The 12,795-nt window shown below is 43.9% G+C and overlaps 1 protein-coding gene across 4 annotated transcripts; it reads left to right on the forward strand.

Moving 5' to 3' along the window:
* The first annotated feature begins 3,700 nt into the window (after positions 1-3,700).
* Positions 3,701-12,795, forward strand: SKP1 (S-phase kinase associated protein 1). Of its 4 annotated transcripts, XM_042014801.1 has the most exons (7): positions 3,791-3,807; positions 5,857-5,909; positions 6,293-6,389; positions 8,572-8,645; positions 9,831-9,974; positions 10,627-10,767; positions 11,540-12,795. In XM_042014801.1, exons 3-7 carry the CDS (start codon positions 6,293-6,295, stop codon positions 11,573-11,575), a joined length of 492 nt encoding a protein of 163 aa, XP_041870735.1. In that variant the 5' UTR covers positions 3,791-3,807; positions 5,857-5,909; the 3' UTR covers positions 11,576-12,795. The 4 variants fall into 4 exon arrangements, with proteins under 4 accessions (XP_041870732.1, XP_041870733.1, XP_041870735.1 ...); XM_042014798.1 differs by lacking the exon at positions 5,857-5,909 and having other exon boundaries at positions 3,701-3,807; XM_042014799.1 differs by lacking the exon at positions 5,857-5,909 and having other exon boundaries at positions 3,763-3,944.

The following is a 12,795-nucleotide window of genomic DNA, read 5'->3' on the forward strand; positions in this document are numbered from 1 at the left end:
CTCCCTCATGTTCAGCGTGTTAAACGCTCTTCCCCTGCAGCTGCGTGGCTGCTCAACTGGCTGTGCCTGCAGCCCAGGGATGCTGTGAGTATGTAGGTCAGAGCTCTTCTGGATCTGATTAAGCGTTAAATCAAGCTCAGTTGCACCAACCTTTTCAGGTATTTGCTTTGGCGTTAAGCTGCTCCCTTCCTCCTCCATGTTCTCAGTAGTAAAAGGCCCTTAATTGTAATTTACCTGTGGCTGATACATGGTGTGATTCTCTGCACTCAGGGAAGCAATGCTCATCTTCAGGATTATTTGCAGTGCAATCATGACCAATGTGCAGAACAATTGAAATTGGGCCACCCCTTTTTTAAGCAATCTTGTTCTTTTCCTCACAGCTTTAGCCAAGGATAGGGGTTTTGTGCCATTAATACTGACTGACTCACTGCACTTGGGCTACCGCTGCCGCAGCAGCTGCTTTATCACAACAGATAACGGGAAGCATCTGGAGTGGCTGGGGAAGTTCATTGTATGATATGTAGGGCACAGTGGGAGGTGCTGTCATGTGATTATGGCATATCTATGATAGCCATCTGCCTCTTTTTGGGGTGTGGGGTGTTTTTGCTGTTTTAACTTTCCCAGACTTCTGATTCAACAGTAGAATTCAAAGTCCACTGAGGACTGAATTTTCTCCTTTGGAAAGCTGTACCAAGTATAAAGCTCATCAGTAGTATAATTTTGAATTTATCCACAATTATAATTAAGCATAGAATTTAGCTTTCTGCCTGTTCCTAGATGCCATTAGATTTGTCTTGTGTTGAGAGCAAACCCCATCCCCCCTTTGCTGAGCCTGATTTGCAGTCTGTGAGTTGTGCTTGCTGGTCACGAGCCCAATCAGAAACCTTGGTCTTTGGCAACATTGGGAAAGGGGATTTAGAATTTGTAGATATGTTTTCCACAGGCCACCTTCTGTTATTGTCTGATTCTCTAAACCAAGGAGTTTTAATATAATTTAAAAATAATAATTTAGGGAAAATAAAGGCAGTGGTTTTTAGTGCACTGAATGTGATCCTCAGCATTGGAGTAAGAGATGGAGTGATTGAGGAAGAAAGAGGTAAATGCAATGCTGATACAATCAAAAAGTCACATTAGATGTAGTTTGGAGGGTTCACACTCTATGTATGAGACACACATAAATTAAAAATGAAAATTAGGTCCCATTAAATGGTGAACTTATGTGGTTATCAATACCAGGACCTTTGAGGAACTCCTGTTAGTGTCCAAGTCTGCTGCCAAGCATCACCTGGCCCCCCCTGGCTGCTCACTCAGCTCTTAGCAAGAGTTCCAGGGGAGCACATGTTACAGAAGCACACAGTAATCCAGGCTAGAAGGGACCACAGAGGTGACCTGGATTCACCTGCAAAGTCAGATCAGGTTGCTCAGAGTTGTATTCAAGTCTGCTCTAACAAGCTGCTCAGCATCCTAAAGCCCATGGAACAAGCTTCCCAAGCCAGGCAGTCATCTCCAACAGCTTTTTGGAATTTATAGAGAAGCCTGTTCTAAGTGTTATGCTCTGATGTAGAACAGCCTGGCTATCAGCTGAGCTCTAGGAGGTCCTTCCTGGCTGAGAATCTCTTTGAGTCTTCCATCTCTCCAGAGAATCAGCCCCAACCAACAAGGTATTTAATATTAAATGCTTCTCCAATTGTAGTCTCACTTGTTATGTGAGAAAAATACTGGCAGAGGTTGCCCAGAGAAGCTGTGGCTGCCCCATCCCTGGAAGTGTCCAAGGCCAGGTTGGATGGGGCTTGGAGTAACCTGGGATAGTGGAAGGTGTCCCTGCCCATGGCAGGGTAGGTGGGACCAGATGAGATTAAGGTCCCTTCCAACTCTTATCATTCTATGTCTACTCTCAGATGGAAGGGAAGGGAACAAGGGAGGGGAGTAAGCAATACTTGACACTTCATTGTCTTGGCTACTGAACTGAGGAAAACAAGATTCTGAACTAAGAAATTCTGAATCTTGGGAAAATTCTTTGTGTTAGAAGATATTTTCCAGTGGGTCTGGCTGTCATTTGCTCAATAAGGTGTGGGGTGCACAGCCTGGAGCTCTCAGGGACCCCAAGGGAAGGGAAACCTGTGACTTATGACAGAATCACTAAGACTGGAAAACATCTCCAAGATCACTAAGTCCAACCCTTGACTGATCACCACCTCGTCAACTGGAGCAGAGCACTCAGTGCTACGTCCCGTTGTTTGTTGAACACCTCCAGGGATGGTGACTTCACCACCATGCCAGTGCTTGACAACCCTTTCAGGGAAGAAATCCTTGCTGATGTCCAACCTGAACCTCCCCTGGTGCTGCCTGAGGATATAAAGGATGCTGGACTCTGCAGTCTGGTGCTGTTGCAGGCATCAGTGTGCTTACAGGCACCCTGGCTGTGTCTGCATTGGAGTGATGTGAAAACATGCTTTTTGGTTCTTAAAACATTTTTATTTAAGATTGGAAGTAAAGAAAATTGCCAGAATCCTGTGTTGTCACTGTGGAAATACCTTGCCTACTTGAAAGCCATTTTGCCATGGAGAGCGGACACAAAACTGAGCTCAGCAGCAGAGCACGGAGCGCGTGCTGTGACAGCACAACACAGTGTTCTGGACACCTCACAGCGATGTGAGGGGTCATACCCTGCCCTTCCTCACAAAGCACAACCCTTCACATCTTCTTTTCTTGAAGACCCAGTACCTGTCGCTTTCTAGTCCACACTGGTGACCTTTCAGCTGTCACCTGTGCTGGGCACAGCGCTCAGGTGGAACTGTGCTAACACAAAGGCCTGGGCTGTGTTTGGGTGCCCAGCTCTGCTCCTCGGGCCAGCGGCTCCTAGCACAGCTGCTGTCTGGAGATGCTTTAAAGGGCTGAGCTGGAGCCACCTGAAATTCTTGGCGGGATCTAGGGCAGATATTCTGTGAGCGCCACTCAGAGCTAAATCCATTTCCGGCTCCATCAAAGGTCCCGCACGTGTTTCCACTTGAGGAAGGCTGGCTGTTGTTGGAACGATTTTAAACTAGCCGGTTGTTCAATGTTGCTTTTTTGGCTAAAACGTCTTCTGCCGCTGGAGCAGCCCGTGGCGATGGGGTTTCACCGTGTTTACCTGCGGGAAGCCTCCACAGGTAGCTGCAGCCTTACCCCGCTTACCCCTAGGCCTCGGCCTTTCTCCCCATGAAGGAAAACCCACACCCTGGGCGTTCTAGGGCGAGCCCGGGTTACCGTGAATGACCGATTTCACTACACGACCTGCCATCCGGGCCCGCGGGTCGCTGGAGGGCACCGAGCCAGCCCCCGGACATCACAGGCCGCTCCGGCGCCCTCCGCTGCCATGGGAGCCCCGCGCTGCCCTCAGGGGGCGGCCCCGACCCCGGACCCCGCAGGGCCGTTCCCCCCTCACCGGGGCCGGGCCGGGCCCGCGGCACCACCTCGGCCCGTGGGGAGGGGGGAGCTCCTCGGCCTCCGCCTATTGTGCGGCTCCTGGCGCGGCCCCGCCGCTGCCTGACAAACTCGCGCCCGGCCGCTCCGTCCCCTCAAACCCGTTTCAGCTCCGCTCGCCCCTCCACACCTCACGGAAAAGGGCGCGAGTATCACTTTTTACCCTTTGGGAGCCCCGGTACGGAGTTTTACTCAGGCGTTCGCGGCGGGCAGCCCGGGCGTTGCGAGGCGGCGAGAGGCGGGTCCTTCCCCTCCCCCGCTCGGTATAAAAGCGCCACCGCAGTCGGGCCCGAGCGCCGCTACCGCCTCTTCACGGTCCGTTCGCGGAGCCGTCGCCGCCTCACGGTGAGGCCCGGCCCGGCCCGGGGAGGGGGCGGGGCAGTAGTAGGAGCTGTGTGGGGGTGGCGGGCCTGGCTTGCCGCGGACAGAGGGTCGGGAGGCCGTGGGGTGATCGCGGAGCCCGCGGCGGGGCAGGCGGAGACGTGAGTGCTCCTGGGCCGTACGGGGATGGAGCTCTGGGGGTTCGTTGGGGCCGAGCCCTCCCGGGCCATGCGGGAATGAAGCTCCCCGGTGTGGGGAGCCTTGCCCGCGGGGGTGCTGAGTGTCCCGGAGCGGCCGCGCCTCAGGTGCGAGTTCGTTACCCGGCTCCTGGTTACCGGCGCTGGCGCGGGAGGCGAGGGGGAAGCAGCGGACATCCATCCGGAATGGCGCTGGGAGGCGCAGCTGTAGGTGGCTGAGCTCGGCGTTTCAGGCTTAGACATGTAAATTATCGCTGTAATTCAGGTTTGGCTTCAGCCCGGCTCCAAGCCTGTTGTGCTGTTGTCGAATAAAGCTTTTAGGACTGGTTTGCTTAGTCACCCAGTAGTGCTGCTGCCCAGGGACTGTCACCTGCCAGGGCTGTACTGCAGCTTGCTAAAAATGATTTTTTCCCCCCCTATTTTCTAGGAAGCTGAGTTTTGTGGTATAAAAAAACAATGAAAATTTGATGAAATTCTGGTTTGTTGTCAGTGATAAGGCAGTAATTGAACTTCATTCTACCTGTTTCACACCCTCAGCAATAACTAAAAGTCTTGTTAGAAGAGGGTTTGGGTGATAGGAGGGAAATATCTTTGCAGGGGCTGCCCTGGCTAAGGCAGCATCCCTGCCTGGCCGGCTCTGCTGTGCAGCATTATGTAAGCCCAGGCACAAGGAGGCTGGCGATGGAGCTGGGTTTGTTCTGGAGTGCTCCCAGACAGTCACTGCAAGAACAGATGCATTACATTTAAAATGTGTGCCTACAGCACTTTTTCCCAGAGCATCGTTCAAACGGCTAACCCAGAATGGTGCTTTAATCTAGATTTTGGTTTTGCGTGTGTGTGTAATATATATACTTGTACCTTTGGAACAATCATGACTATGTTCCTCCAGAACACCCGTCTTAATTAGAAGTAGCACTGTCATATAGGGTTACATTGCTGTGTAAACATTAACTGGCTGCTCACTGCCAAATGGAAATTAAAGCAATGAGGACTTGGGGCTGGTGTGAGCTGCTTAATAACACGTGTTGGCCGAGCCTCCTTTGGCCTGGGTTTGCGTAGGGCTGTCAGGCTCAGCCACACTACACTGATGAGCTCTTAGAAAGAGGTGATGGAAGTTTGCTGCAAGTGGTCGAACTAATTAACTGTTCATAGCTCAAGTACTACTCTGAGGAACTAGTGTGTGAGGCTTGTAAGTTTGATGGGGGAAGAACATTTGAAAATTAATTGAAATTGAAGGTAACTTGAGGACAAAAAAAGGAAACTGTTGCAATGGTTTGCTGCTAACGAATATTTTGAATGGTGAAGGAACTTACAACACATCCTACTAACTGGTTGAGAAGAAATTTATAAAACTTACGTGGCCAGACGGTTGTGTTAATAGTGCCCTTTGGCTGGTTCAAGTGCAGTGATAACCCCCACAGTCTCTATGTGTAGTTTCAGACAGAAATTGTAATCTCCTGGCTGCTGTGTCATGTGCTTTACTTCTGGGTTTGAGTTGTTACATATCTGGAAATACACTTTCTTGTAAAATTTGATTGTGTTTCTGCTAACGACATCTTTCAAGACTGCTGCCTCTTTATTGTAGGTCTTACTACAGTTTGTTTGAGAAACTTTGTTAAAATGCACGGTCATCTCAGATGCTAACAAAGTACTGGTCTTACCTCCTGCTATTCAAGAGCAGTAGTGAGTGCTGAAGGCCTTCCTTGTAGGAGTTTACTGCTTTTTAATCTCATCAGAAAACCAAACACTTTCCTCGAGGAAAGCCTTTGATTCCGAGTAACCTGGTCTGTTTTAATTCTGTTTGGAGCAAGGGAGGCTGGACTAGACTCTGTCTAGGGGAATTCCTTCCAACCTTAATGCTATGATTCTGTTCCAGAGGCTATCATTTGAAAACTGCTTTTGAGATCTGACATCATTTGAGCAGTTGAAGTGAGTAGCAGTTGTTTGGATTTGAAGGCAAGTAGTGTTTTGGAAGTGTTGAAAATTATTTCAAGAGAAAGATAGCCCTAGTGTTATACTGAAAAAAAATAAAAGCACTGTTATAATCTGTGTATTTTATGCTTTCAAATTAAGGAAAAAAGCTCATAAATTAGTGTTAGACTTCAGTCAATCCTTGTTTCTTAAGTATGAGGATTAATGAATTTAGGGCTGTTGATTCAAGCAGTGAATAATCTGAGTGTGCCTTAAGTGGCATTGGGCTATCTGCTGTTGGGAAGAAGCAATTTTAGCAGTAAAGGTGATGCGCATCTGAGTCAGCTGAACTTGTAATGTCTGCTGAATATTGTGTGGAAATAACTGTCCTTCTCTTGTAGATGCCTTCAATTAAACTGCAGAGTTCAGATGGAGAAATCTTTGAAGTTGATGTGGAAATTGCGAAACAGTCTGTGACTATAAAGACTATGCTTGAAGGTAAGAGTGAGACCCTGAGGAGGCCTCTTAGACAGGAATTGTGACCAGAGGAGACAAGTTGGTACTCTGCTGAAAAAGCATTCCCAGGTCTATGGAGCAGCTTGCTGTCTCCTGTCACAACAGCTGGAACTCCTGCTGTTGTAGCTGAAACTGTTTAGGGTGGATATGCTCTTGTAAAAAGCCCTGGTTAAGAGCACTTGCAGGGAGGCCAGTAAAATACAAGCAGCCCAGTGCCTTGCCTACAGTCTACTTCAGCTTTGTGAGAGTTAAGCAAGCAGAACATTAATAATATTTAAAACTTCAGTTTATTTAATCACACAAACGAGTCTTAGAATGTAAATATCACTTGTATGGAGTGGAAGATAATAAATCAATGCAATAAAGAGCTTGTATTGTGAGCTTGTGAATGCTGTTAAATTATTTGGGATAAATACTTAGGTCTGATCTCCTGCTGACATAAATTTGAAACAAAAGAACTCGTGGCGGGGGAGGGGAAATCTGCCAGATGGCTGGGATACAGAGCAAACTGTCTAATCCCTCTAGTGCAAATCCTCATTGTTTACTGGTGTTTTTTTCTAGTTTTTGGATGTATTCATGGATTAACTTAGAAATAATTATTTCTGTAGATGTAGTTAATATTATGCCCTTGGATGTAAATCTTTGGTTGTGACACCTTATAAGAACAGTAAAAATAAGGTTGAATTATATCAGGCATTGAACACTTCTGGTAATAGGATGCTGTTGAACATGACTGGCAACTCAAACAGGAACTGGAATGCATTAGGGTGCACAATTCTTAGTTTTCTCCAGCAGGAGCTGTGTCACTGCTGGTGTTAAATGACACTCAGCTGGAAATGGAAGGAAGTTATTAATGGGAAGTGTGTATGCTGGGTACCATAAACTTGCCTCTTTCTAACCTGGGAGAGAACTAGTCTCCTAGTATAGGTGAAATGCCTTTTCGGTATGGGTGGCTGAACATCAGTTAATGTTTTGTGTGTTGGGTGCTGCAGCTGAGAGGGGAGGAGCTGAAAAGTTGGGTTGTACTGAGCACCATGGGACCACTAATGAAATATCAATTTTCTGCTAATGGATGAAATTGCTGGTTCAGAGGTGATGGTGACAAGTCAAGCAGAATTGACTAAACTTCAGATATTGCTTGAATTATTTCTGTATCTTTTAATGGCAGTGTTTCAGTTCTGAATCTTGGGAGTGATTTCAAACAAACAAGTAGTGTTAATTAATAGTCTACTGATAACAACAGTAGCGGACTTGTCTAAATACAGAAGTACATGATTTTTATCATGTACAAATTTGATGAGTGATGATGTTCGTATGTTCTTAAAAATTAAGTTCCTTGGTGATATAGAATTGGCTCATCTGTGCATGTAATGAGTGAAGGTCTGCATAGTTACTCAATTACATAACTAATTACAAGATGTCTTTGACAGCTAGGGTGTCATCCAACTGTTAGCATTTGGGTAATAAAAAAAAGCACATTCTCTAAGATGGCTAATGTGGTATTTGTTCTGTGTATCAAGCTGACACTTTAATTATATTTTTCTCCTAATTTTTACTTTGATTCCTTGATCATACCAAGGGGACAAATCCATATCTGTCTGGAGCATGCTGACAAGCTTTTAAAACAAGGAGTGTTGGAAGCATGCTTTATGAATGCTTTATTGATGGAAGGATTTGTACTGCTGTCTTACCATGTGAACTTCTTCAGCTGGTACAGGATCGGTACAAGTGATTCAGAGGCAGAGAGCAGCATGTCTGTGGCTACAGTATTTCCTGCTCACGCAGAGGACAAGACATTGCATCTATTTACCACACTAGATTTGAATTCTTATTTAATCATAAATGGAATGGGAACCCTCAGTTAGAACTTGTGGGTTGAAACTGTGTAAGGGGTAAAAATACACAAATGTTTGTCAGATTGTTCAGCTCTCATTTGATGAGGCAGCCTTATCAGCCACTTAGCCTCAACTTGGTACAACCTAGCATGTATAATGTAGCTGTAGCTCCACAAAGCCTTCCAAAAGCTCCTGACTTCACAGTTTAGAGGTCCTTTGTTACTGATAATTCAGCCTCAGTGTTGTCAAAATAGTGAAGAATAGAGGAAGTATCCTAGTTCAGTGAATGGTTTTGTCTGCCAATTGCTCAGTCATCTTTCCATTTTTAGATCTGGGAATGGATGATGAAGGTGATGATGACCCAGTCCCTCTTCCAAATGTTAATGCAGCCATCTTAAAAAAGGTAAGATGATGAAAGTGGTTGTGCTGCATGGCAGTAAAGAAATGTGAACTTCATCTTGGAGCTGGGTATTATGAACTACTAGTTAAAAAATACTTCTCATGTGCTACAAGTGCATGAACATGGGCATGTGGGCCGAGGCTGGCAGGTGGATAATGGCAGAGGACATACAGGGGTGACCTAGAACAGCAAGCTGGAGGCCAGACAGGCTTCCTAAGGTGCTGAAGTGGTGCTGGGCATCTGTGCACACAGACATTTCGTGGTGTTAAAGCACTAATTTTAATTGGATTCTGTAAACTGAGGTGGCTGTTCATGAGATGCAAATGTTTGGAGAAAGGATTAAGAGACAGGCAGTGGTGAGAGTGACTGGCAGTGGCAGTGCTTAAGAGACACTGTGTGCACTTGGTGGTATTAAATTCATTAACAGGCCATGGTCATTGGGTCAAGGGGGAAGAGTGTAGTACTGTGGTATCCAAGATTCTTTTTGCTTTCAAATAGAAAGAGTTGTGCCAAAATAAGCACCAAACTATTGTGACTGTTTTGGGGTAAACACAGGGTTAGGAATTGTTTCCTAGTGAAGAGACACATAAATAACTTAAACTTGTGAAGGCTCTTGGGCTGATGAAATGGAACAGGATTGTGCTTGCAGTACATCCCTGCTCCTTTTGTCTGGGTCGTGAGATTGCATGTTCCCAAACTAAAAAAAAAAAGCCAAAACCAAACCTGAGCCAACACTACTGACAAACTTGCTGGCTGAACTTTGTACTGGGGTGAATGTGACCTGCTGGTAGCTATTGCCACTCTGCGCTCTTCCCCCATGTAGTAGTCTGCTTAATACAAAATGTTTCTGTAAACAGATTCAATACAGCAAAATGAGGTTTAGGTTTTCTTTGTACAACCTGTGTGTTAGCACAGGGACTGATAACTTTATAGCACCAGCAGCTGGCTTTTAAGATTAAGTAATTAACATGAAACTAACTCTGTTGGGATTCTTGAAAGCTGTTGTATTCTGGGATTGGGGATCAATTGTTCTGAAATGAAGATATTGGGGATTTGAACATGTTTGCACAGGATTTTAATATTAATCTAGAGAAAAAGGTACATTTCTTCCAAAATGAAGTTAAGTTTTAGTTGGAGTTTAATGGGAGAATCACTTGGATAAAACTTTAATTTCAAAACCATAATTAGGTGATTCAGTGGTGCACCCATCACAAGGATGATCCACCTCCTCCTGAGGATGATGAGAACAAAGAAAAGAGAACAGATGACATCCCTGTGTGGGATCAAGAGTTTCTGAAAGTAGACCAAGGAACACTTTTTGAACTTATCCTGGTGAGTATCCTCAAGAAGTGCAAAGGTTGTGCCTGTGAAGTGAAGCTCTGCTATGCACTTGAGAAATAAAGCCTTTATGCTTCTTGAGTTACTTCTTCATTGGAAGCGGGGATGTGGGGAGGGCAGGTGGTTCTGGTAAATATTGACTGAAATTGCTGAGGATGTTGGAATGCTTGTTAGCCTAATGCTGGCATTAATCTATACTCACTCATCAATCTTTCTAAATATCAAAATTTCTAAATATAAAAATACTTTTCTAAATATCGCTGTCTTTTATTCTTGTGGCTCTCGAGTCCAAGTTGAGGGCTTATTACTAATTATGGAGTTCTGGAGATCTGCATAAGAACTAGACAATTGCATTGGCTAGTTAACAGTACTGCAACACTGAAGATCTTGGGTGTTTGAAGACTTCTGAAAGCTCTTTGTAAAAGGAGGAGCAGGAAGAATGTTTTTCATGGTACAAAGGACTCCTGTTTGGCAAGCAAGTTCTAGGTACTGTCCCTTGAAGCTTCTAGCTAGAAGCTTCTCAAAGCAGAGATGATCTGTTTGCATACAATATTCTACAATTTTCAGTGTAAGCTTAAATTTGGTAGTACATCTACAGAGGCAGAATATTGATATGGAGGCTTTAAATCTGAAAACTCTTTTATAGGCTGCAAATTACTTAGACATCAAAGGTTTGCTGGATGTCACATGCAAGACAGTGGCAAACATGATCAAGGGGAAAACTCCAGAAGAAATTCGCAAGACATTCAATATTAAGAATGACTTCACTGAAGAGGAAGAAGCACAGGTACTTGATCTGGATTTAATTACAATTTAGCTGCCTGTTCGTGCTGGATTACGGTGTGGTGCTTCCTAACTTGTGATGCAACAGACTTGTTACCAGTAAGTGTAAACTAATGCATCAACCCCTCATAATTGGGGTGGTACTAGTAGAAGACTTTATGATGTCTGCCACACTTGCAGCCTGACCTGCACACTTTGATCTGAAAAGGTCAAAACAAAGTGTATGGATTTTCTAGCTCCAGCATGTCTAGCAGGAAAGCAGGTAGGATTGTTTGTGGCAGCCTTAGTTTGCTGGTTTGGGCCTGTAGTAGGAATGCTGAAGATGTATTGCTGCATGTGGCTGGAAAGGTAAGTTTGGGTTCTCTAAGTAACAAACTCACTGATCTTAAAACTTGAGCAATAAACCAACTGCAAAATGGTAGAGTTGGGAAAAGCAGAGCTAGATGCCTGGTTTCTATACAAGGCAATGAGTTGTAGACTTGGATATCTTTTCAATGCTATGTCATGAAACAAACAACTTGGACTTAAGGTAATCCATTTGGTTACTTGGTTGGAAAATTTCAGATTTGATCAAACCTAGGCATGAAAAACCTGGCTTATATTGATGAACAGGCCAGTTTGGAAGACTGACTTTTATAATTGCAAAACCTGTGTGAAAAATTAAAGCTGCTTCAAGTTTGTCTCCCTGCAGTAAATAATCCTGAATGCTTATGGGTATTTACAGCCAAGGCTTAGAATTTCACTGCAGCATACTAACAGATAAACTACTCTTTCAGGTACGTAAAGAGAACCAGTGGTGTGAAGAGAAATGAAGTATTGTGCCTGACACTCGAACACTGTAAGGATTGTTCCAAATACTAGTTGCACTGCCCTGTTCATAATTGTTAATATTAGACAAATGCAGCAGCAAATGAAGTTGTGTTAGCAGGATATTGTTCCCTTTGCATGTGTAGTGTTTTTTTGAGTACAGATCTAAATCTCTGAGTTTTTACTAGTGTAATTGGATGTCTTTTTATTTTGCAATGAATAAAACTGAACTAAGTGTGGATTCTGTATGAGTAGTAGCACTTCAGGTTGTCATTTTCATTACACTTTTAAACTGTTGAAGTCCAGTTATAGTGCTAAGGATTGACTCTGTTGTAAATAAAAACATCTATGACTTCCCCAAGAAGAACAAAACACTTGTATTTACAGGGTATTGATAACTTCACAAAGAGAAACGAACCAGAATGTGTCTTGGGGTACTAGATAAAAGTTACTGGATTTCTTACAAAAACATTGTGGAAAAAAATTAGTGTTACTTAAAGCTATATAATTTTCAAGATGGTTCTTGTCCTGCATTTAAAAAAAAAATTAAATATTTGACCACTTTCTGTCCTTTTAGTCTTGCCTTACAGACTAGTGAAAATGTGATTTAGAACTAAACAAGCTCCTAAATTTGAATACTTCAGCCATGTCTTGAAGACCTGCCTCTAGGTGATAGCAAATAGTGTGTTGCTTTATGCACACAATGGGTGTGGTTTTATACATGTTACTGTTTAAAGTGGAATCCAGATTTGACCAAAAATGACTGACATTACCAAAGTTAATATTATTGACCTGTGCATGCCATTAGTGGCTGGTTTTTAGGCAGTTTTAAAGACCCTTGTGATGTAGCTCTTGAAAACATGGTTTCATGTGTCCACAGGAAATCTTATGCCTCTGTATGTGATACTTCAGCTTGTAGAGACTTAATTATTGCATACAAAGCTAATGCAATATCAAGCTTAACTTCTTTGGACAAAGCCACTTGCAACTAGTTAAACAGTAACTGGTTTTCTGATTTTTTTTTTTTTTTTTTTTTTTTTTTTACAGTTCCCTTATAGGGAGTAGGGGGATGGTTGTGTGGTAGATCTTTGAGGTGTGCTCTTAGCTTGTATTGCATTCCATTCTCTGTATAAACCTTAGAGTAGAATAAACCTTAATAAACATACTTATCTCACTTGAAATATTGGTGTTTCACTTCTGAATTAATAAAGGGCTTTTAAACTTT

Source organism: Corvus kubaryi, unplaced genomic scaffold (assembly GCF_017639235.1).
Source record: "Corvus kubaryi isolate FWS band 111438036 unplaced genomic scaffold, C.kubaryi_AGA036_p1.0 split2-37374, whole genome shotgun sequence".
Taxonomy (NCBI): domain Eukaryota; kingdom Metazoa; phylum Chordata; class Aves; order Passeriformes; family Corvidae; genus Corvus; species Corvus kubaryi.